This window comes from Cynocephalus volans, chromosome X, assembly GCF_027409185.1.
Source record: "Cynocephalus volans isolate mCynVol1 chromosome X, mCynVol1.pri, whole genome shotgun sequence".
In the NCBI taxonomy this organism is placed as follows: domain Eukaryota; kingdom Metazoa; phylum Chordata; class Mammalia; order Dermoptera; family Cynocephalidae; genus Cynocephalus; species Cynocephalus volans.
Window position 1 is genome coordinate 83,380,528 of NC_084478.1, and position 25,940 is coordinate 83,406,467.

The following is a 25,940-nucleotide window of genomic DNA, read 5'->3' on the forward strand; positions in this document are numbered from 1 at the left end:
GGTGCGCATGCGCCCTAACGCCACCTTGGCTGGTGTCTGCCTCAGGCAGCTGCCGCACATGCAGCCATGCTTTTCCAACCTACGGCTTCCAAGGACCTGTTTGCCAGTTACCTAGCTCGTAGATCTGTGTGTAAGGGGTCTGGTGACCCAGCCTGGCGTGTGAAGGGTTTGTGACCCAGTCTGTGAATGGGCTTGAGGGGTCTGTGAGGTCCAGACCCAGGCTTAGCTTGACAATTGGCCCAGTTGGCAGGATTACAGACAGGTAAAAGAGCACCACAATAGTTGTCCTCGGCAGGATTCTGACATTAGCCCTAGTGCCACACTGTGTGTCCTTGAGTAGTTTGTGTTCTCTCTGAGCCTTGATTTCCCCGTTTGTAATTTTTTGGGTTTTTTCCAAAGCTTTATTGAGAACAATTAACATACAATAAACCACACATACTTCAAGTGTACAATATGATGCATTTTGACATATGTACACACTCAGGAAACAATCACCACAATCAAGATAATGGACATATGCATCACCCCCCAAAGTTTCTTCATGCCTCTTTATAATTCCTCCCTCCCACCCCACTCCCTGCCCCTCTACATTACCAGACAAACACTGATACGCTTTCTGTCACTACGGATTAGTCTGTATTTTCTAGAGTTTTATATAGTATGTATTTTATGGTAGGGTCCAGCTTCTTCCACTCAACATGATTATTTTGGTATTCATCCTGTTGCTGCATGTATCAGTAGTTCCTTCCTTCCTTTCTTTTGGGGAGGTGGTGTTGATTTTATTAACATGGAAAGGTCTCTAAAACATGGGTAAATTTTGAAAGCAGATTATATAAGTAGTATGTGCCATATATGCTGTCTTTGACAAAACTATACAAATATATATGTATAGGAAAATCTGGAAGAATACATACCAACATAAAAATATTTGTCTCCAAGGATTGGAATTGTAGATTTTTTTCCTCACTTCTCTGTATTTCCTAATTTTTCTATTGTGAAAATATATAGCTCTTTTAATAAGTAGGAAAATGTTACTATATTTTTAAAAACAGCTTTATGGAGGTATAATTGACATACAGTAAATGGTCCATATTCAAAGTGCACAATGTGAAAAGTTTTGATAATGTATACATCATGAAGCCATCGTCATAGTCAAGATAATGATTGTATTCATCACCCCCAAAAGTCCTGTCCACATCTACAGGTAACCACTACTTTTCTTTCTGTCACTACAGATTAGTTTTCATTTTCTAGAATTTTATATAAATGGAATAAAAAGTAGGTACTTTTTTGGTTTGGCTTCTTTCACTCACCATAATTGTTCTGAGATTCATCCAAGTTGTTGCATGTATCAGTCGTTCATTCTTTTTACTGCTGAGTAATATTTCTTGGTACAGATGTACTACAATTTGTTTCTCCATTTACATATTGATGGACATCTGAGTTGTTTCTAGCTTTTGACTATTACAAATATAGTTGCTATGAACATTCATGTACAATTCTTGATGTAGACATATGCTTTTATTACTTTTGGGTTGATGGGACATAGTAACTCTACGTTTAACCATTTGAAAAACTTCCAAACTGTTTTCCAAAGACTGCACCATTTTACATTTCCAGCAGCCATGCAACTGGAGCTGAGAGTTCCAGTTGCTCCAAATCCTAATCAACACTTGGTATGGTCAGTTTTTTTAATGTTAGATGTTCAAATAGGTGTGTAGTAGCATCTCATTGTATTTTAACTTGCATTTCCTTAATAACTAATGATGTTGAACATCTTTTCATGTATTTGTTTATCATCATATATCTTCTTTGGTGAAGTGTCAGTTCAAATAATTTGCTCATTTTAAATTTATTTTCTTAATTCTGACTTTTGAGAATACACACACACACACACACACACACACACACACACACACTGAATATGAGTCCTCCTTTATCAGATATTTGATTGGCAAATATTTTCTCCCAGTCTGTGGCTTGTGTTTTAATTTTCTTAAAAGTGTCTTTGAAGAGTAAATTTTTAAAATTTTGAAGTAAATTTTATGAATTTTTTATGTCCTTTAAGAAACCTTTGCTTAACCCAAGGTAACCATGGTTTTATCCTATGTTTTTTTAGAAGTTTTATAGTTTTAGCTCTTACGTTTAGATCTATTACATTTTGAGTTAATTTTAGAATATGGTGTGAGGTAAAGATTCAACTTCATTCTTTTCCGTGTGGATATCCAGTTGACCCAGAACCATTTGTTGAAAAAGACTATTCTTTCCCTATTGAATTGTCTTGACACTTTTGTAAAAAATCAACTAGCCATATATGTGTGGGCCTGTTTCTGGACTCTATTCAGTTCCATTGATCTAAGTGTCTATCTTTATACCAATTCACACTGTCTTGATGCTGTAACTTTATAGTAAGTCTTGAAACCAAAATATAAGTCTCCCAACTTTGTTCTTTGTCAAAATTATTTTCTCAATTCTATGCCCTTTTTATTTACACATAAATTTGAGAATCAACTTGCAAAATTCTATTTTTAAAAAATCTTGCTGGGATTTTAATTAGGATTGCATTGTATCTATAGAACAATCTGGGGAGGATTGACATCTTAATACTGAATCTTCTGTCCCATTAACAAGGTATATCCCTCCATTTATTTGTCTTTAATTTCTCTCAGCAACATTTTGTAAGTTTTGGTGTAGAGGTGTTACACATCTTTTTATCAAATTTATTCATAAATATTTTAAATTTTTGATGACATCACACATGGTATTTCTATTTCAATTCCTAAATATTAATTGCAAGTATATATAAATACAATTTGCTTTTGTATGTTGATTTTATATCCTGGATCTTGCTTAACTTACTTATTAGTTCTAGTAGCTTTTATGTAGAGTCTTCTTGATTTTCTAGGTAGACAATCATGTTATCTGTAAATAGAATTTTACTTCTTCATTTCCAATCTGCATATCTTCTATTTCTTCTTATTGCACTAGCTAGAATCTCCAGCAGAATGTTAAATAAAAATAGTGAGAGCAGACATCCTCACTTTGTTCCTAGTCTTAGTGTAAAAGCTTTCAGTCTTTTACTATTAATTACAATGTTAGCTATAAGTTTTCCATAGTTGCCCTTTATCACATTGAGAAAGTAGCCTTATATTTCTAGTTTGCTGAGGTTTTTAAAAAAAATCCTGAATGGATATTGAATTATGGCAAATGCTTTTTCTGCATCTATTGAGATGATTTATGGTTTTTTAAAAAATGTTTAGTCTGTTACTGATTGATTTTGGATGTTGAACTAACCTTGCATTTCTGAGATAAATTCTACTTGGTCATAATGTTTCATCCTTTTTACATACTGTTAGATTTAATTTGCTAAAATGTTAAGGGCTTTGGAACTGTGTTTATGAGGGACATTTATCTGTAGATTTCTTTTCTTGTGATGTCTTTATCTGGTTTTGGCATCAGGATAATACTGGCCACACAGAATGAATTGGAAAGTGTCTCCTCCTATTTTTTAGAAGTTTGTGTAGAAGTGGTACATTTCTTCCTTAAATGGTTGAAATTTACCAGAGAAACCATCGTAGTCAGCCCCTCTATGATTCTTAAGGGTCATTTTTATCTTTAACATTCTGTAGTTCTAATAAAGCCCCTGTCATCAATCCTTCTGTTTGAGATGTGTGTCTCTTCTTCTATATCCTTATTTATTGTCTATTTGTTTCTGCTTCCTGCCTTTTTTCTGTACTCTCTATCAGGTGAATGTCTCACAATCTGAGTCTATAGGTGCTAGGTCAGCCTTCTCAAAGAAAGCTGAGGAAACTGTTTCAGTTCATAGTTTCTCCCACTGGTGGGTTTTGGTCAAAGAACCACCTGTAATCTGCCTTAGCCACTAGAGTAGATAACTGACCACTGTTCAAAACCAGTGGGTGCCAAATCAGTGCCTTTGGCCATTAAACAGAGCCCACTTATCCCTGAAGCACTGGGGCAAGAGTTAGAAGGCCTGCATTTTCTAACTTGGCATGGGCACTCCTAAGTGTGAGTCTCTCTGTGCCTGAGTTTAACTATCTGTAAAATTAGGAACTGGACCCCTAAATCTTATGACTGCAAAAATGAAAGTAAATAAACAATAGCAGCAGAAGGAAAGAGGCCAAATGACCAGATAAGGGGGTCAAAATATAACACAACTTATATTTTCTGTGATTATTTGGCTTTAAAGGTTTTGAAACTCAAAAGCACAAAGCCCATCAAAATTAGTATGTGTTGAGACAAACTGTGGAAGGATAAAAATGGGGTTTGCTTAGATGTTGTATGCTTGGAAAAGAATGTTTTTTTCAGTATTTGTGTGCCATCCCAGAAAAACACCACCACATTCTAATGAAGGGGGCAAAAATAAATCACTGGGAACAGTATGAAATACCAGGACAAACATGAAAGTACTTTGGGACTTTTTAAAGAAAAGTTTGTTACAAGTCTGGAGTAGAGTTCTTGACACAATGAATGGACAGTGAGTAGCTATCAAAGCAAATGGGCTTAGAGAAACTGAGAGCTGGAAGAAAGCTTCTTAACACAGTGTTCATCAGAAAACGAAACATGGTTTGGAATCAGCTTCCCTGAGCAAGAGTGTTTCTCATCTATTCGCTGGATAAATATCTATGTAGCACTTAACTCTGGGCTCTGCACAAGGCTAGGGACATAGTTAATAAATGAAGCTCAGCTAGAGGTCACTCTCCTGGTTGGACAGAGAAAGAATGGAGGTCAGGGCACCTGACAGCTTAGTCCCCAAGGAAGACCAGGGTGTTGCATTTCTCCCCTCTGGAGCTTTCCTGCTGAACCCTGAAGTGCCTTCACCTACCTCCTTTTAAATGTGTTCCACCAATGCTTTCAATCATCTGACTAGTGTGTGCTGTCCACTTAGCCAGATGTGCCAGCATACAGTCATCACAGTCCTGAGCTGCCTGCTACCTACCCCATGCTGTTCCCATGCTCTACCTATACCATTCCAACCACCCTCATTTATCCCAACTAGATTTAGACTCTTCGTTCTGGGAACTCTTATGAGGTGTGGAGAAAGGCAGAAGCAGAGGAATATTTCTGGCAACATAGACTGCAATTCATGGTGCCATTCTTTCCACTTAGTGTTGGATAGCTAAACCTTAGAACACAGCCTCTTAATCCTATTTGCTATTCTTTCATTTTACTACACACCTTGTCAAGAAGCAGGGGCTTTTGAATAGAGCCATCTCTGCTCCCATATCACTGCCCCCTTATCTCTCTCTCTCATCTACCCCTTATCCATCTTTGGCTCTTCTTTGGCTCTGCTCCATCATTATCTCATTTGAGCTTTTGTTAGTTTCTCACAATAACAGGAATTTGTGAAAGCCTATAATTTATTTGGAGAGTTTGGCTCTTGGAGTACCCTCTCTCCCTCTTTCTACTCAGGGGGAGAGAGCTCAGAGAGCTTGGCTTTTGGCAACCAAGGAATGAGGAATCTGGCCTCTCATTTGAGTTCTTTTCTGAGCAGTCTCCCTGTACTTCAAAGACATTAGCCTGAGTGCCTGGATAAAGAGCCAGGACACTAATTGGGTACTTGAGTGAAAAGACTTTGAGGATGAGGAATCTTGAGGGACAATAGGTCCAAGATGGAGCTGGAAAGGCCAGGGTTCTGACCTTATACTTCCCAGGCCCAACAGAAACCCAGCTGGCTATGGGTGCTTAGAGAAGGAAAGGAGGGGGTGCCTGCTGAATACAGACATTGTGTTCACTTCAACTACAGGCCTTTTGGGGCCAACTCTCTCACTCACCTGGAGGTAGTGGTTGAGGTTGAAAAGAACTCTGGGAACCACTTGATGAAAGGTGTGGATAGTAGGTTTATATATAGTTCATCTTCAAAGTCCAGGGTTCTGTTGGACAGAAAATTTATTAGTCAGGAATTAGGCACTTGCCTAGCACTTAGTGCAGCTATGGGTTGAAAATAATGCTTTCTGCCTGATGGAAAGTTATGGGGTTCTATCTCTGATTTTTTCCAGTCTGTTTAGAAAGATGTCCTTGAATATATCCTGTTGAAATCTATTTTTTACCCTTTCCAACTCTCCCACATTTCAGCTGCTTCATCAAAATCTCTTTGTGTTCTCCATATGAGAGTGGAGGTAATTATGGAGAGTGACAGAAACTCCCTAGCTTTGGGTCCAAGGGTTGTCAGAATTCTAGAAAACCTCTACCGACTCCTTCAATTTTCCAAAAAAAGGAAAACATTTTTGCAAGAAAGGTAAAGGGTAACCAATAATACTCATTTATCATCAATATGGTTATAATTGTCATCATCATTGTAATTATGACTATTAGTTTTTTTTTATATATAATCGTTGTTTGATTATTTTTCTCTTTCTAAATTTCCTCTGATAACCTATCCCACTAACAACCCTTTTAAGTCCTTTCTCTTATATCATGCAATTCTTCTTTAGTCATTAATCTAGCTATTAGATTACCTTTCTCTCTCTTAATATGGCAAATTTTCTTTCACTTGAAGTGTCTGACTTCTCTAAAAACTTTAAATAGAAAATTTTATTCTGGTCATGAACCATCGGATTTGTAAATCTTATTGCCCTATTTTTAAAAAATGTGTTCCCTACTCTACTGTGAGATCCTTGAAGTCAAGGGTTATATGCTACTATTTAACATCCTTAAAGCCTGTGGGATAGCCAAGTGTCTGGGCCAGAGGAATATTAAATAAATGTTGAATAAATTAATATCATACATGAATGGCTTCATTTAAAAAATATATATATTTAGCATTAAAAACTATGTCAAAGCACTCTCCCCTATTCCTCCGATGAAGTACAGCTAAAAATGCTATATATTATATATAAAACAAATATGAGAATACTGAAAGGTGGAGAAAAGAAGGCAGATGGATTAGGGACCTTGGGACACAAGGAACAACACAATGGTGAATTACCTGGGTTTTCTGTTTTGCTTCATATATCTTAGACCTGGAGCTGAAGCCAGCAATCCAGAAATACCAATGGGAACAAATAAAAAAGCCCCAATTCTGATTTCTCCAGCCAAAGGACCAAGAAAGGGGCAGCCTAGCAAGACAAAAAACCTTTAGACAATAACCTTTCTACTCCAGCCAAACACCATGGAAAAAAATGCACCCCACTCAATCTTTGCCAGCAAAGGCCTAGTGGGGAGCCTAGACTTCTACACTCACCCAGCTGTAACAAGGTGCCCCAACCCACCCCCTTCCTATGCCAAGGTGGTGTAAAACAAAACTGAGTAGGAACAAGGAATTTCCTCCCCCTCAGCAATAACAAGGCCTCCTCCTCCCCCAAGTTGTCAGTGGAGACCATGTAGGGAGGCTGGACTTTTACCCGTGCCAGACTGTAACCTCCGACCACCCCTCCCATTTCTGGCAAGGTGCCAAGGTGGTGTAAGTGGAGGACAAGTAAGAAAATGGGACTTTCACCATTGCTCAATATAGTGTCAGTTGAAGCCACATTGGAAAAAATAACAAGAGACCCCTACCACCCCCAACCAGAGAGATATTATTAGAAAAACCCTAGTGGGGATTTTGAACACCCACCCCTGCTCAGCAATAACAAGGCACCTGTTCACCCCAGGATATCAATGGAGGATGAGCAGGAAACCTGGACTTTCACCCCTATCTGGCACAGTGTTAGAGGAGGCCTGCTAAAACACAAGATTTAAATAAGATCCAGAGTGTCATAACATAATATCCAAAATGCCCAGGATACAATAGAAAATTATTCTTTACACCAAGGACCAGGAAAATCTTAACTTCAATGAAAAAAGACCATCAACTAAAGGCACCAAGCCTATACACTGGGGAAGAGGCTGCCTCTTTGGCAAATGGTGCTGGGAGAACTGGATATCAATATGCAGGAGAATGAAACTAGACCCATACCTTTCACCATACACTAAAATCAACTCAAAATGGATTAAAGAATTAAATATTCACCCTGAAACAATAAAACTTCTTAAAGAAAACATAGGAGAGACACTTCAGGAAATAGGACTGGACACAGACTTCATGAATACGACCCCAAAAGCACTGGCAACCAAAGGAAAAATAAACAAATGGGATTATATCAAACTAAAAAGTTAATAAAATAAAATTAAGGAAAAAAAAAGAAAGAAACAAAGAAACAAAGAAAAGACCATCAACTGACACCAACACCAAGATGACACAGAATTAGAACTATGTGGTGAGGGTTTTAAAGCAGCCATCATAAAAATGCTTCAACAAGCCATTACAGTCATACTTAAATGAAAAAATACTAAGTCTCAGCAAATACATAGAAGACATAAAGACAAAAGAAAAGGAAGTTTTTAGAACTGAAAAATACAATACGAAAATAAAATAAGCCTTACTGGATAGGCTTCACAGCAGAATAGAGAGGACAGAGGAAAGAATCAGTGAACTTGAAGACAGAACAATAAAAATTGTCCAATATGAACAGCAGAGAGAAAAGAGATTGAGGAAAAAAAAAAAATGAACAGAGCCTCAGAGGAATTCCAGAAGGAGAGGAGAAATAAAGGTAGGGCTAAATAGGTACTCAAAGAAATAATTGCTGAAAACTTCCCAAATCAAGAAGTTTCAAGAAGCTGAGAGAACCCTAAAGAGGATAAACTCAAAGAAATCTATGCCAAGACCCATCATAGTCAAACTTCTGAAAACTAAACACACACACACACACACACACACACACACACACACACACACACACACACACACACACACACATTTTGAAAACAGCAAGAGAGAAATGACATCTTAACTCTAGGGGGAAAACAATTCAAATGACAGTGGATTTCTCATCAGAAACCATGGAGGGCAACAGGAAGAAGTGGCAAAACATTTTTCAAGTGCTGAAAGAAAAGATCTATCAACCCAGAATTGTATATCCAGTGAAAATATTCTTCAGGAATGGAGGGGGAAATCAAAACATTCTTAGATGAAGGAAAACTAAGAGAATTTGTCACCAACAGACCTACCCTAAAAGAATGGCTAGAAGAAGTTCTCTAATCAGAAAAGAAACAGTAAAAAAAGGAATCTTGGAATACCAGGAAGGAAGAAATAAGAGTGGAAAGAGTAAAATTATGGGTAAACATGATAGACTTTCCTTCTCTTTGTGTATTTTCTAAATTGTCTAACAGTTGAAGAAAAAATTATAATGATGCCTAAAGTGGTTATCAATGTATATGGAGGAAATATTTAAGACAATTATATTATAAATAGGGGAGGGTGAAGTGACATAAAGGAGGTTAGGTTTTTACACTCTACTCAAACTAGTAAAATATCCATAACAGTAAACTGTGATGTTATATACATAAAATGTGATTTCTTTGGGTCACTAGAAAAGGTATACAAAGGGATACACACAAAAGCACTATCAGTAAATTAAAATGAAATTCTAAAAACTGTTAAAGTAACCAGTAGGCAGGTAGGAAAAAGAAGGAAACAAAAATAAAATGGCCCTAACATATCAACGATTACATCAAACGTAAATGGTCTAAATACATAAATCAAAAGACAGAGATAGACAGAGTGGATAGGGGGGGGGGGGGGGGAAAACATGCCCCAACTATATGCTGTCTTTAAGAAACTCACTTCAAATATGTATATCCAGGAGATTATGTTGGGTAAAATAAGCCAATTTTAAAAGATCACATACTGTATGATTCCATTTATATATCTTTCTTGAAATAAGAATATTATAGAGATGAAAAACAAATTAGTGATTGCAAGGATAGGGATGGTGGGGGAATGGGCTGGGTATGACTATAAAGGGATAGCACAAAGATCTTTGTGGTGATGAAATAGTTCTGTATCTTGATTGTGATGGTGGTTACAGGAATCCACACATGATCAAATTACACAGATCTATACCCATACATTGTACCACTGTTAATTTCCTGGTTTTGATATTGTACTATAGTTACATAATGAGAAACAGTGAAAGGTTGATGGGACCTCTCTGAACTATCTTGGCTATTTCCTGTGAATCTATAATTATTTCAAAATAAAAAAAAGTTTTTTAAGAAACCAAACAGACTTTTAAAAGCTGTATCAAATATAATTTAAACTCACTTTGTATAGGGCTGGCTGATTAGCTCGGTCAGTTAGAGTATGGTTTTATAACACTAAGGTCAAGGGTTTGGAGTCTCATACCAGCCAGTTGCTAAATAAATAAACAAACAAACAAACTGACTTACTTTGTACAAAAGATACCTTACAATCCTAATCATCAGTTTTCACTGTATTGTAGGTATTCAGAAAGGCCAAGTGATGGTGAATTCTAGTTATAGAATATCAGTAAGGCGATTTACTAATTTATTTTTTTCCTCTTTGACAATACAACTGAGATTTTTTTTAAAAACATTCTGGCCAGAATAAAAATACGTACCTCATAAATGAGATCTCAACTGGCACTTCCTGCTTTTCTGCCCTCTCCCCCTTTTTTATAACATTAGATTTATTGAGATATAATTTACATATGGTAATGTTCACCCTTTTTATATGCTCGGTTCTATGAATTTTGATAAAGGAGTAACACCACAAGGTCAAGATATTTAACATTTTCATCACCCCAGAAAGTTCCCTCATGCCCCTCTGTAGTCAATCCTCTTCCCCCATCTCTCCTCCTGGCACCCACTGATTTGATTTTCTGTCACCATAGTTTTGCCTTTTCCAGAATTTTTTGTAAGTGGACTCATTTGAGTTTGGTTTCTTTCAGTTCACATAAAGCCTCTGAGAGTCATTCAAGTCGTTGCCTGTATCAATAGTTCATTTCCGTTCATTGCTGAGTTGTATTCCACTGTATTAATATATACCCATTTGTTTATCCATTCACCAGTTGAAGTACATGTGCATTGTTGCCAGGTTTTGACAATTATGAAAAAAGCTGCTATAACCATCTAGATACAAGTTTTTGTATGAACATAAGTTTTTGTTTTTCTTGAGTAACTACCTAAGAGTGGGATTTCAGAGTCATATGGTAAGTGTATGATTAACTTCAGCAGAAGTTGCCAACTGTTTTCCAAAGTGAGTGCACTATTTTGCATTCCCACCATCAGTGTGTGTGAGATTTCCAGTTTCTCCACATCCTCCCCAGTACTAAGTATGTCATTATTTTAAAGCATTTTTAGTGGATGTGCAGGGGGTATGTCATTGTGGTTTCAATATGCATTTCTCAAATGATTAATGATGCTGAGCATCTTTTCATGTGTTTAATTGCCATTCTTATTATGTGTGTGTATGTGTGTGTGTATGTTTGATGTCTGTTCAAGTCTTTTGCCCATATTTTAAATCATATTGTTTGCTTTCTTCTTATTGAGTTGTGAGTCAACTCACACTTGTATGCTAGATACCAGTCTTTTGTCAGATATGTGTTGCAAGACTTTCTCCCAGTCTATGGCTTGCCTTTTCACTTTTATAATAATTTTTCGAAGAACAGAAGTTTTAAATTCTGATGAAGTGCAATGTGTCAAATATTTTCTTTTATGAATTATACTTTTTGTGAATATCTACAAAATTTTTGCCTAACCAAAAGTGAGAAAGATTTTTCTCCTATACTTTCTTCTAGAAGTTTTATAGTTTTAAGTTTTACATTTAAATCTATGATCTATTTTGCATTGATTTTGTATATAGTTTGATTATTGACATTTACAAAGCTTTCTTATACATATGATTATGACTGATAATCATTTAAAAAAAACTTTGAGGAAGGTACATCAGGAATTTTAATCTCCATTTCACAAATGAGAAAACTGAGGATTAGAGAAGTATTGTGTGACTTCTCAAGGTCCCACAGCTAGTAAGAGGTGAAATTACAAGATAAGAGGTGAAATTGTGAGGAAAGTCCAGGTCTCCTGCTGTCCCACATCAGTACTTTTGGAGCCAGGTAACTAGAGTTCAGGATGGGGCCCCAGCAAAGTGAAGATTCCCAACGGGGAGCTGAACAACCTATTTGGCACTGAGGTTAAGAGGGGCAGTGGAGTAGTCCTGACCTCACTCAGATTGCACTCCTCTGGCCCACTTGGGGTTTCATAACTGAAGAGAGCCAGAAGTGGCCCAGCACCATGCTCAGGTGACAATGAATGCTTTTTGATGATGATGAAGACTTAGAACGCTCTCAGTGAAGAGCTCTGAAAGTAATTACAGAGTTAGAAATTAAAGCAAAGAAGAAAAGTTAAAGGAGCTAAGATTATTTAGCCTAGAAAAGAGAGGCTCAAGATGAAATTTGATAACAGCCTTCGAAAGAAAAAAACTTGGTTAGAAATAGATGGAGGTGGTGCTCACACAGCATTGCATTGTGGGTGTAGTTAATTCCATGCAATTTTATGTTGAGAAATGCTTAACAAGGCATTCCTTATGTTATATATATTACCATAATAAAAAATAATAAATTAAAAAGAGAAAGAAAAAGCTTGGGCTTTCCTTTTGAAGGCTGAGCAAGGGAAAATGGGCTGGAAGGATGTAAATAAAAGGGCAAATTTCTCCCTCCCTGGTGAGGATTGTTACAGACACTTAAGAGCCTTTGAAAGCAAGATAAACTCTTCTTACTTGAGTTTGGAGTCAGGGATTTGCCAAACATGGGCTCTAATGAAGAATTTCAGCATGAGGGTTACATGACCCTCTTGCATAGTATCCTTAGAAATCTTTGGGTGGCCCCAAACCTGCCCTGCATCCCAGTACAGTTCCTGGAGGCTTTTGTCTGTGGCCTTCCCTGCTCCTTAGTCTTAGCATCTTCACAGAGTTGTTCCATTGACCAAGACAAGGCTGATGTTAGCTCCTGAAACCTTAATCTCCATGTTCCTTGTTCATGAAGCCAAGTAGCTCAGTGCCTAAGGCTATAGATCTGTCTTAGCATCACTGGAATGGCCTGAAATGTTGGCTAGTCTAAATCTGACACCAGTGCTGGTATGCTCTGTTTTATACATAGCCTCTGCTTGCACACCTCTCTGACCGTCAGAGACCGGCAAGCTGGCAGTGTAGATCAATGCAATGCCCCCCCCCTGAAAAGCCAGAGAAGAAAAACTAAGACACCAGCAGCACGACCAGGCACCATATTAAGCTAAAGTGTCTTTGTGCTTCTTTTCTCTGCAGCATGGGTAGGAGCCCTTGCGATGGGCATGATTTTCTTCTGTTCTCCCATTGTGAGTATATTCACTGACCGTTTGGGCTGCCGAATCACAGCAACTGCGGGGGCTGCCGTTGCTTTCATTGGCCTTCATACCAGCTCCTTCACCAGGTAAGGCTAGGGGTTTCCAGCCATTTCCCCAAAGCTGAGGGTGGGCTTCTTTTTGGGCTTCAGCTAGGGACAGTCCTCAATGCAGAATCCCCTGTGGCCATGGCCATATAGGGCCCTTGAGACCCTGCTCCCAGGATTTATGACCCACTGGGACTCATCTAGGTAGGGTCCCCAGAACACATTGGTAGGGAATATCACCAAAGAGGACCCAAGAGTTCCAAAGTGGTGGGAGGAGTGTAAGCCTGGTAATTTGTAGAGCTGAGCCCAAGTCTAGCTTTGGCCAGGGGATGGCTATAGCTATGGAAAAATTGATAAGTACTATTTCCTTCTCTGGGCCCCAATTTCTGTATCTGCAACACGAAGGGATTAGACCAGATGGGCGTTTCATGTCTATTCCAGCTCTGCCATTTGATTCTCCTTCGATGTACCACACATCTCATGACTTCACCTTCCCTCCCAGGAATGAGCTTCTTGAGGGAGCCCATGTGAACACCTAGCATTCCAGGATTCCTGAAGGAATCTTATACTGAAAAAGAGGTCAGCTGAGCCCAAGGCTGTTGTAGCATTTCTGGCCCTTTTCCAGGTATCTCTGGCTACCAATGTATGGATGATTTGGGACAGATAAAGATTCCTGTCTTGGGCATGAGAAGGATGTTTAGCAGCAGCCCTCACTGAGGTACAGATCCAGAACTCAGCTACCCAGCTAGGCCTAGGCTAAACTCAAACCCTAGTCCCAGTGGTCCCACTGGCAGAACTTGGTAGTATCAGGTGAGGAGCAGGCTACAAGTTCATCTTTTGCTTTCTCTTCTGCCAGCCCTGCAGAAGCATGTGTATAGGGGAGGGGAGAATAAAGACCCTACACCACAGCCTGAGGAATACGGGTTTCCTAAAGAACTCCATTGACTTTCTGCAAAAGACACTTTGGAAGTTATGGTACCTCCTATTTCCAAACTGTCTGAGCTTATATAGGAGAATGCTGGCCTGGAGACACAGAAATGGCCACAGTGACATGTGTGGAATGATGGCCCAGCTAACTTGCAGAGACTTGTTTTCTGAGGTTGGCACTTCAGAGAAGGGCCATGGCTCTCTAGGCCTAAGGTTCCACTCCCAATGGAGAATGCTAATTGTGTCTGCCTCCACGGGGCCCTGTGTGGGTGAGCCAGCTTTCTTTATGACTTGAGCATTTCTGGCTGCCCAGCCTACCCCCCAGCAGAGCTTGGATTTGGCCTGCAGTGGTTTCTTGGCTCCATCACATCCAACTGGGACAGAGAAGGAAAAAACCATGCCCTGCCTGGAACCTGCTCAGCCCTCCCAGGGCAGCAGCTCCAACCCTTTTCAGGGCCCCTCTGGCGGTCGGCCTTATTTGCCCCCAGGAAGCTAGTGCCTGGCACCTTGTGGGGAGGAGCTAGGCCTGAGAAGTGGCTCCAGTCTCAGCACTGCACAGCAGAGGCCTGTTTTTTAAGGCCAAACAGAGCAACTTGTAAACAAATTAGCAACATACGGATCCCATTTCCTTTCCAATCCACATGGGCTCAGTTACAGGAGGGGAAGGAGCTCAGATGTGGTGTTTTCTTCTGGCTCTCATCTTTAGACACATTGGAGTAAGCGTTCTGTTCTCCAACCCCTAACTCCCTCCCTTACCCTCTTTGCTCTTTCTGTAAGAAAATCTTCAGAGCCAAGAAACTTTCTGGATGGCTTCACGTCCAGTGGAAAAAAATAGTTTTGCTTGCGGCTAGAGCTCTAAGTCATCCTTCCTGTTGTCTCAATCAGGACTCTGAGTTTCTCTGGTGGAATGGGACAGAGTGCAGGCAAGGCTGGTGAGGCTTTTTGGCAAGCCCAAGTCAGGGGCTTCCTGTCCTGGGGCCCAGCTAGAAACAGATCCACCACACAGCACCCTGAATTGCATCCCATATTTTGCTCCCACCAATCCCCTACCTGAAGGTCTAAATCCTGTTCCTTAGACAAAGTTCCCAGCCCAGGACAATCCACAGGGCATCTAGAATTTAATGGGAGCAGGCCCTAAGGAACCTGACAGAAGAGGAGAAGTTGGCTTAGTTATGTGTTCCAAGTGGAGACAACCATTTTGAACCCAAAGCCCCTTCTCATGTCCAGTGAATATAAGCAGATTGAAAGCAAAGGTGATGATAGCCTTGGAATCAAAGGTGCTAGCACCACATCCTCTCTGCAGCATAGGCCCAGTCCTTTAGTATGAGGACTGGGTGTATTTCTGGAGAAGAATTGCCTGACCAAGAAGAGTATTAGGTAATTAAGTGGTCAGATAAGAACTATTGCAAAATATATGGAGGCATCAAAAAGAAAACAAAATTCTTCACTAGGCTGTGCCAATATTGTCTGAGGGCAGATGGCTGGCCAAGCTGACCTTCTCATGGCCTTTTGCCTTCTGACATTTTACCTTCTGTTATAGGGGCTCATGGCCACAGCAGGGCCTAAGAGTTTTAAGCCAGGACCTGTCTTACTTGGCTAGACCCACTTCTTTGACACTCCACTTCCTGTCAAGCAGCTAGGCTACTCTGGGGAACTAATCCATACCATGTCTAGCAACAGAGGCAGGACTTTTTAAGTTAAAGGGACTCCTTACCTCAGGACTCCCATGGAGATCATCCAGGGCCTGGAGTAAAGGGTCTTGGGATATTTGAGCAGGGTTGGGGAAGGGATGTCTCTCAAGAGATCATCAGCCGTTCACTGAAATATTAAAGGCCCTGAGCATGGAGAGATACTGAAGAGTTTTACGGAGGGTCTCAGTCTTTCAAAATCTTGGTTCTTTGCAGACATTTGTTGTTGTTACTTGGGATAAATCTTTGGCCACCAGCTTACCCATGGTGTCTAGGTGAGCAGTAAGGCGAAACTGTTCTCTCCGAGGTGCTGACTTCCTCCCTGTAGCCCCTCATCCAGCCTTTGCATAGGCTGATTCCAGCTTTTTAACAGTCCCCTTTGATGGGGTGATAGATTCATGCTAGAGTCACACAGATCTGGATTCAAGTTCAGTCCAGGACTTGATCTCCAGTTACGTTACCTTGGGCAAATTACTTTACCTCTTTGAGCTTCTGCTTTCCCATCTGAAAAATGGGGATCAGAAGGCCCTGTTCCTTTGCTCCGAGGGCCAGTGGCAGTGGGTTAAGGGTGGAGGAATGGAGGTCTCAGGAGGCTGAAGTGGGGAGGGGAGACGGATTGCTGGTCAGGTTGCTGAGGACAGCTCTTGGTGTCTCTCCCACAGCTCCCTAAGCCTGCGCTACTTCACCTACGGGATTCTCTTTGGTTGTGGCTGTTCCTTCGCCTTTCAGCCATCCCTCGTCATCCTGGGCCACTACTTCCAACGCCGCCTAGGTCTGGCCAATGGTGTGGTGTCCGCTGGGAGTAGCGTCTTCTCCATGTCCTTCCCCTTCCTCATCAAAATACTGGGGGATAAGATCAAGCTGGCCCAAACCTTCCAGGTGCTGAGTACCTTCATGTTTGTTCTCATGCTGCTCTCACTTACCTACCGGCCCCTCCTGCCCAGCTCCCAGGACACCCCAAGCAAGAGAGGTGTCCACACCCTGCAACAGCGCTTCATGGCTCAGCTCAGGAAGTACTTCAATATGCGAGTGTTCCGCCAACGCACCTACCGCATCTGGGCCTTTGGGATTGCTGCTGCTGCCCTTGGCTACTTCGTTCCCTATGTACACCTGGTGAGAAATACCAAGATGGGCTCAGCCCACCTGGCCACAAGAAGCTGCCCTCAACCTACCTGAAGTCCAGAGGGTAGGGGTGGAGGACATTAAAAGGGCAGAGCTGGGACCTTTGGGAAAAGAAGCCAAACAGTGGTTGGAGAGACCCAGAGAGGGAAAGAGAACAGGTTGAGAGAGGACCTCAATGGAAAACGGGGGAGTTCCTTAGGGAAAGGCCCAGGGACCATGACTTTCCCCCGAGTAAAAATTTAAACAGATTTTTAGGAGGAGATAAGCATCATCAAAATGCAGGAGACTGGCCCAGATGACTCAAGACAGGGTTTTCTAAGACTGTTCTGTGGAATGCTGGTCTTTGTGGTCAGGTGAATTTGTTTAGGAAATAACATATACTAGATCTCTCTAGCTTCATAATGTGTAGTAATCTCTTAAAGGTTCTAAAAAATACTGCAGTAAAGAAACCCATTCAGCTTTGTTTAACCCAGCATCCATCAAATTTATATGGCCACAGAACTGTTGGTTGGGGTCCAGCTGTTATCTTCCACAGACCTTGTGTTTCTTAAAACACGCTTTGGAAGAGTTGCCTGGAAATTGGTGGATCCTTCTCTCCTGGTGACTTGATGTTGCCCCAGGCTGTCAGTTTGGGTCAGGAAATGGGAATATTGTAGAGGAACCCTTGGATTTTCTGTCCTTAAGGCTGTATTCTAGAAGGGGCTTGGAGATACACGCCCCCCTTGGTCGTTGCTCAGAAGCCCAGAATCCAAGTGATAAGCAGCCTTTTAGGCTGTTAGAAGTAGCCAGAGGGCTTGTCCCATAGCTAGGGCTACAGGGGAGGGGGCTACTGGAGAGGAGGCCGTTGTCCAGGGAAATAAGCAGGAGAGGATTCCGGATGTGCCAACAGTTAACCAGTCAGCTCCTCTTCCTTCTCCTGTTATGGGGGGTCCTGGTCTTATGCTTTTCAGATGAAGTATGTGGAAGAGGAGTTCGTGGAAATCAAGGAGACCTGGGTGCTCTTGGTGTGTATTGGGGCTACCTCAGGCCTTGGGCGTCTTGTGTCAGGCCACATCAGTGACTCCATTCCTGGACTTAAAAAGATCTACTTGCAGGTGAGTGTGACCACCTGTCCACTGTCAGGAGGAACAGCCTGCCACAGATGCTAGGTTATCCCCAGTCTTTGGGATAGAATGGTAGGGTATGCCACTGCAGTGCCCTGGCCCCAGCTCTGACACCAGCTTATTGTCTGACATGGGAAAGTCCACAAATTCTCTGAGTCTCAATTTCCCCTACTTTCAAACAAAGACAATCATCCTATTCTGCCTCCTTCTCAGATGTAGTGAGGATCCAGTGACAGCAACGTATATGGAACCTCTTAGAACACTTTTAAAGGAAGTTTTTATTACTAATGGCTCTCCATCTGAAAGGGGAAAGCAGAGGCCTGGAGTTAGATGCTTCCCCCAGTGAGGACTGATTTTATTTTGACCTTATACTCTCTTTGAGGTTCTTGGGCATTTGTAGCATCGTGTGACCCAGTGTCTCCCTACTCTAGGCCCAAGCTCATCATCTCTTATACTTCCAGAGCTACTTGGCACCAAGCACTGGTTCTCAAATGCCACCCTATCAATGAACACACAAAAAAAGTGCCTGAAAAGGCCAGAACTCACTTCCCCTGTCCAAGCCTCACTTTTCTCGTTTGTGCAATGGGAATAATTCTTGCCTTTCACCTCACAGGTGACAACCAAAAGAAATATAGATGTGACCAGGCTTTGGGCAATGCAAACAGGCCATGCAAAGTTTTAATCTTTCTCATAGTGACACAATTTTCCTCATACTGTGGGCAGTGGCCACATGGATGCTCCAGAGGTCACTTTCTGTGTGAACTGGGCTCTGGTCTGGTACGAATACAAACTACCACTCAGGTTGTCAGTATTCATCTACCTGGCAGTAATATTGCCTTTCTGGCTTGGCTCATGCTTTTTGCTCCTGCGGCTGGGCTTAGCAGGAGTGTCTAAGTGCGGAACCCTGTGGAGGGGCAAAGGCAGCCCCTGAAAACAAGTAGACACACATAATCCATCAGGAAGGTGGTTGAATTCTGATTCCCTTATCTCTTGGGAAAGCCCTAAAAGCACATTCAAGGGGGCCTAACTACACTCACAGCAGGGATTTCTCTGTCTCTGACAGCCCCAAGTGCTTTCCTAAATACCCTCAGATGTCTTGGACAAGGATAATTAACTTTTCCTGTTGTATTTAACTCTGTGTTAGTTTGTAACAGCTGGTGAATCTGCTTTGTCAGAGCTAAGGGTGCCCTTACAGTCCATCCAGCCCAATCTGTCATTACACTGATTGGGAAACCGAGGGAAAGGCTCACACAGACAGTAGTGAAAGAGCTGAACTCCTAGGAAGCACACTTCTCATATTCCACCTTACCCTAAGTGATGGTTGGCAGAGCCAAGACTCAGAGATGATAAGTGACTTGACTAAGGTCAAACCAAGAGCTTGTGATTGAGATAAACCAATTATAAAATTGTGAATTCCTGTGCAAATATCAGCAAGTGCTTTATCTGGGTGGCTTTCCCAGCCTCTTCCAGATGCCACCCCTGTGGGTCTTCCCTGCCGGTATCAGCAGCACTAAGATGCCAAAGGGTTCTGGAAATCAGGGTAATCTGGCATTGGACCAGGACTTTATCTTGAGGAGAGGCAGCAGCCCCTGCCTAGCCATATAGCTCATGTGATTCTTACCACAGTCCCTAGGAGAGAGGTAGGGCCTGAGCAACTTTTGCTTGCTATCATGCAGTGGGAGTTACAAGGGAGGGGTAGGCATTAGTAAGTCAGAGACTGAGCTAGGCTTAGGACCCAGTGCTTCTGCTGACCACTTCTCCCACCTATCCAGCATTCCTGCCCCTTTTCTTTTAAGTCTATTTATTTATTAATGTTATTATTATTTTTTTTTACATTCTAAGATGTTGTTGCAGAGCAGTTGAGGGGGAAGGGGGAGAGAGGAAAGGGGAAGGCAATAGGGTGGGAGAAGGAGGAAGGAGGAGGGGCGGGGTTGAGGCCTGTGGCACCCCCCTCATTCCTGCAGGGGAGACCGGGGGGCTTCCAGTGGTGTCTTGATCATTGCTGGGCTGAAGCCCTCATCCCCCACAACTCCAGCTCAGGAGCCCAGGCTGCTTCTTGCAGTGGCTCGGTGGTCATCGCTGGGCTGGTTGCAAGTGTCAGGGGGATGTGGCTGAGGCCCGAGGCCCCCCCACCACCCTGGCTCAGGAGAGCCCAGGGTGCTTACTGCTGTGGCTCAGTGGTTGTCACTGGGCTGGTTGCGGGTGTCGGCGGGGGACATGCCTGCCCCTTTTCTTGACTCTTACTTGTCTCAGTTTTACCACTTAGCATAATGTAAAATAATCTTAAAGCAGTGTAGCTGAAATATATCTTCATCAACTTGTAGTCCAACTTCCTCATTTTACAAATTGAGTGTCTTAGGTGAAGAGCACAGGACAATGGATGACCTTCTCCTTTCTCTTAAGTTTCTCAAGATGCTCATCACAGGAATTCACCTCCTTTTCTCTGAGTCAGATGCAGGAGTACAGACCTAGGGGAGGGAAGGAGTGTACACAGCTTCAGGTTCCTTGACCCTGTGGCTCCTACTATTAGCCAAGACAGGCATGTGTATCTGCTGCCAAGCCCCTGGATAGTCTATTGGAAAGGAAATGGTGACAACCTGCAGGACAGCTTCACTTTGGGCCAATCCTTGAGGCCTGATTCTCAGTTCCAAGGACTTTTAATTTCCAAACCTTGGCAAGGCCTCATAGAGGATAATAGGCAGCTAGATATGATAGATAGTAATTAGAGCTGATTAAAGTCAGTTAATGGAGTCCTTTGTGTTATATAATGGTATTAATTTCTAATTGCCATAATGTGCTTGGTTGATAGGTGAGTATGGTTTTATCTCACAGTTGTGTGTAGTGAATCTCCTAGAGGAGAACCTAGGTTGCCTGGGTTCTTACTCCTAGCTTCTGCCTAGCTACCTCAAAACAGCCTGGGCAAGGTACAAAGGTTCCCCAACAAAGAGATGTCCTCGGATAGCATTATACTCACCAAAAGCCAACTGATCAACCTAACAAACCCACTTCCATCAACAACACAGGAAATCTGTAAGGCATGAAACAGCCTTGATCCCTCACCCCTTCCATGTGTTCCTAGGTAAGTTGGTCGGCCTGTGTGGACTATTGGAAAATCCTTGGGTTTGTTAAGGCCATGGTAAACAGATGCCTTGGCCCTGGGACAACCTGGCTCTGCCAGCTACAGGGGGTTGGCAGATGATGGGGGCTCCTTTCTCTGCCTGCAGCCCAGGTCTTCAGTCTGTCTCACTGACACAGGTTGTAAATGACCTAATCAAAAGACCAGCTGGGTTTGCAATAGTCCCTATCTCTGCTGAGAGGGAAATACCAGTCTCTGGAACGGCAGCTTCTTTGTTTTGGAGTCATTTTGCTCAGCCCAAAGAAAGCCCAGTGCCTAGCCAGTACTCCTGGGCTGGCTTCAGGCTCCATAGACACCATCTTAGTGGCTTGTTTCCCCTGAAAGCCCTCTTTGTTGCCTTCTCAGGGTGCCCAGCCAAGCCCAGAGGCCCCCAGAGCCATGCTGTCTGCCTGAGATGGGTGGTGTGTCCCATGTCCTAAAGTGTAAGGAATCTGGGTGAACCTCATAATGGTCTCCTTCAGGCCAAGGTGTTCTCTAAAATCAGAAAATGGCACAAAATGGGCACTGGCTCCTTCCCCATTTCAGAAAGCTGTGCCTTCTATTCTGCCCCCCCCCCCATCTAATCATTTTGCCAGTCATCCTTACTTCCTCCCCTTCTTCCCATTTACTTGGATCTGAGAATACCAACATGGCCTGATCCCAGGCCCTGATTCCTACGGCAGCCAAACACAGGATCAGAAAGCAGAAACAACAATTCGCTTTATCTCAGGGGTCCGTCCAGTACAAAGACAAACTTCTTGAGGCCAAGGGCCATGTCTTCCCTTTTTTCTTTTAATCCTGACAGAATCACGGTTAAGTAGGAGCTCTCTTAAAGACTTTGAATACTTCAGTGCAGGACTTAGAAGGGGACTGAGTAACTATTTAGTCCAACTGCTCTCCCTGTTGACAACCCCCCCGCCCCCATTTTATAGATGGTAGAAATGAAGACCTGAGAATGGAGATGTGATTTGCTATGTGGTCTTGACTAGCCAGCAAAACATGACGTTAGGCCCTTGCTCTTCTAGGTCCTCTCCTTCCTGCTTCTGGGCCTGATGTCCATGATGATTCCCCTGTGCCAGGACTTCGGGGGCCTCATTGTTGTATGCCTTTTCCTGGGCCTGTGTGACGGCTTCTTCATCACCATCATGGCACCCATCGCATTTGAACTGGTGGGCCCAATGCAGGCCTCACAGGCCATTGGCTACCTCCTGGGCATGATGGCCCTGCCAATGATTGCTGGACCCCCCATTGCAGGTGAGGCTGGTATTCCAGGGAGGGCATGAGTCAGGGAGTCCTGGTTTCCCTGGGCTCTAGCTCTCCTGAGAACCCTTTTCCTGTTATTCTCTGTTTAAGTAGCCTTGTCAGAATGCATGAAACCCCTTATCACTACTAGTGGAAGAGATTAAACATAGTACACACGCATGGATTCATTTGGGCGGATGGTTTTCTATGGCTGTATATCTATTTCAATGGAGTTTTACTGTAGACGGCATGCCTCCTTCCAGGAGAGTAGAGAGAAAAATGGGTTTGGCTTTCTTGACCACTCTATTGACCCAGTTTCCTCTCACTTTCTCCACAGGCAAATGATTATTTGCAAGGTAGTTGGGTAGAAAGAAAAGAGAAAGTGGGCTCTGGTTTTATGAAAACTTAGACACCCTCCTCTTCCTCTCTTGGCTTCTGAGCTGAGCCTGTAGAAGAGATTTGATTAAGGTAACACTCCAGGACTGAGCCAGTGAGGCTCACTTCCAGCAGGCAGCAGGCAGTGTCAGCTTGCCATCTTTCAGCACTCCTCGTTTCTCTCTCCGGTCTCCCAGAATGGCATTGTTGATACCCCAGGGAACACAGGAAACAGAAAAACCAATGAAAAGAGAACTTCATTTCCTTTCTATAGGATTTACCACAAACATTGATTCATAGGTTAGACTCTCCTAGGCCGCTCAAATGGGCAAATTCAGCAAATACTCCTTGAACACCAATTATGAGCAAGGTGTTTTGAGGACACTGTGTGACAGTGGCAAAAGCTTTCACTCAGGCTCTTTTGCAACAGCCACACTGCCCACTGGGGGAGGGGGGCCTCTAACCAGCCCCTGATCTCAACAGTGCCCCAGAATCCACATCTCTTTCCATTTTGCTTACCTCCTGAGTAGGCAACGGGCCAAGGGTCTTCTTACCTCTTCTGGGTAGTTTCTGGGTTTATCCTCCCTATGAGGTACCTCACATTAGCTTCTGGAGGTGAGCAGGGGAGGCCTTGTGTCTCATACCAAACATATCCATGGTATTGGCAGGGTGGAGGAATCCTGAAGGGACAACCACATCTGTAACTGGAAGGAAGATATAGGTATACAGCCTCTTCCCAGGGCAAATGGAACATCAGAGAAAGGCAAATAGGAATTCAGCTGCATTGTTCCACCAGAACAATTTGGGGGATGGGGGGAAATGGGGAACAAAGACAAGGCTTGGCCATCTTCTGCGGAGTGTTTTTAAACTAGTTTCCCTCCAAACTAACCTAGAAATGACTGGAAGTTAGCTGTAGCTGTAGGTTAATGAAAGTCACAAACGGAAAAGCTTTAAGAGAAGCTTCATTAACTTTTTTCATGATGAGCATTCACTTCAAAGGGCCTGCAGCCCTACTACCTCAGAGAGGAGCCGCCTGCCTTTGCAGTTAAGAGAGCTCCTGAGTCAAAACAGTGCAGGCCAAGATTCTCTGCATAGGCACTGTGAGGGCTCCAGAAGAGGCAGAGAGCCCCTTTGGGTGGCAGGGCAAAGCTGAGCTTGACTTGTCTCTCTTGACTGTTTCAGGCCTCCTCCGCAACTGTTTTGGGGACTACCATGTGGCCTTCTACTTTGCCGGTGTGCCGCCCATCATCGGGGCTATAATCCTCTTCTTTGTCCCTCTGATGCATCAAAGGATGTTCAAGAAAGAGCAGAGGGATTCCAGCAAGGATAAGATGCTGGCCCCAGACCTGGACCCCAATGGGGAACTGCTGCCAGGCTCCCCTACTCCTGAGGAACCAATCTAATGCCTCTTTCTTGCCATTGTGTGCTCCTCCCCAGCCCTGCCCCTTTACCCCACCCTGCTCAGCATTTACATTTTTGCCACCAGCACACTTGTTCCCAAACCTGTGCACACAGCATTTCAGCCACCTGACCATCCCCTTGGAGCCAAATCTCCAGGTGTTCCAAATTCATTAACCAAATTCTCCCTGTGAATGCCTTTAAACTTGCCAGGGCCCTTCTCCTCCCAGGATCTGGGAAAGTTTGGGATCACTCCCTGGTCTTTGGAATCTCTCCATAAACTTTCTAACCCCTGGGGAAGGAGAGGGATGGAACCTCTTGGCCCCAGCTTGTTAGTCACCCACTAAGATCAACTGCCAAAGGTGCTACTGTGTCCCCAGGAGCCTAGTGAGGTAGACCCAAACTTCTGTTTGCTAAGGAGTTCATTGCCATCCATCCTTGGGAGCCATTGGGAGGGCAAAATGAGACAAGTAGCCTTGTTTAGCCTAAGAGTTTCTGAGGGCCTCCCAAGAAGGCAATATCCCCATCATATGGTTCGTTAACAATCTATTACCCTCTTCCCTCCCTTCTTAATTTACTCTACTGCCTCTTCTCCATTCTCTTCCCTCTCTATTTCTTTTTATGACTGTCATAGACACATGGGTGCTTGAAGAAAGGAAAGACCCAGAGCCTGGGCCAATCAGCCTCACTTTGGCCCAGTTCACCCCTAACACTAGCTTCAATCCCACTCATCTCAGGCTGAGCCACATCTCACTTTTTGGCTCAAGCTGATATAGTCATAGACTGGAAGAGTAGAATGCCATAAATGGAAGGGACCTTAAACACCATAGAGTTCCATGTTCCACTTGCTGATTTTTACAGATTTCCCAGGCTAATGCATTAACATGGAGACCCTCCCAGCTCCCCATCCTTGTATTCACCTGTGAAAATGTGAAGAAACTCCTTTCATCTCAGAAGGCAGAGGAGGACTATGACAGAGCTGGCATGGTGGGGGGAGGGGCAGTGGTTACTGACGTGGTGAAGGACCAACTCCTCCATCTCTCAGTTTTCATGACAGGTCAATATTTCCATCTGGGCCAAGCCAGGAAAAGGACTGTTTTAGGAAAAGCCCCGTTCTCTACCTGGATCCTAAAAAGTACAGGTAGCAGCTGCACATGGGGTTGGACAATTTCTTTTAGGAAGAGGAAGCCATCCTACCCTTACCACCCAATGTGTCTCCCATGCTGGGCATCCTGAGCCACTCTGCTCAGTGGGCATTAAAAGTGCCAGGAAAGGTAGACTCTGGACTGCCTTCATTCCTCTGCAGTAGGTGCCAGATGCTGCCTCTGCCCAGGCTCTGGGCAGCAGTCTTACTGAAAAGCATTCCTAGTATCCCCGGCCAGGGGCAGAGGGCACTGCCAGGCTGTGTCCAACTAGCACAGCTCACCTCATTAGGAGCTCAGCCTCCCTCCTCACTCTGCCTCTTTGTGTCTCTTTTTCTCCTCTCTGGGCCTTTGTCTATTGTGTTCCTGACATCATCTCCTTGCCATGCATCCCTGGCTGTCACTTGGAGCCAATAGTAACTTGCCACCCCAAGCCAGGGTCATCCTGGGGCCAGGAGGATGAGGTTGCCCTGAGGGGCTCCAAAGAAGACAATGGTCCCCACCCATGAGTTTTTCCGTTACAAACAGGCAGCTGGGGCATGGCTGGCCTCTGAAGGTTTTATTCAAGGCCAAAGTCTTGAGCCCCCTCCACTGGTTCCAGTCCA

The 25,940-nt window shown here is 43.2% G+C and overlaps 1 protein-coding gene across 1 annotated transcript in view; it reads left to right on the plus strand.

Moving 5' to 3' along the window:
• SLC16A2 (solute carrier family 16 member 2) overlaps positions 1-25,414 on the plus strand; it is a 90,986-nt gene extending 65,572 nt beyond the window's left edge. The window contains exons 2-6 of the mRNA XM_063084039.1: positions 13,121-13,265; positions 16,501-16,951; positions 17,911-18,054; positions 22,204-22,432; positions 23,978-25,414. Of these exons, the coding sequence (XP_062940109.1) occupies positions 13,121-13,265; positions 16,501-16,951; positions 17,911-18,054; positions 22,204-22,432; positions 23,978-24,198 (1,190 nt within the window). The 3' untranslated portion in view covers positions 24,199-25,414. The remainder of the gene's footprint in view (positions 1-13,120; positions 13,266-16,500; positions 16,952-17,910; positions 18,055-22,203; positions 22,433-23,977) is intronic.
• The last annotated feature ends 526 nt before the right edge of the window (positions 25,415-25,940 follow it).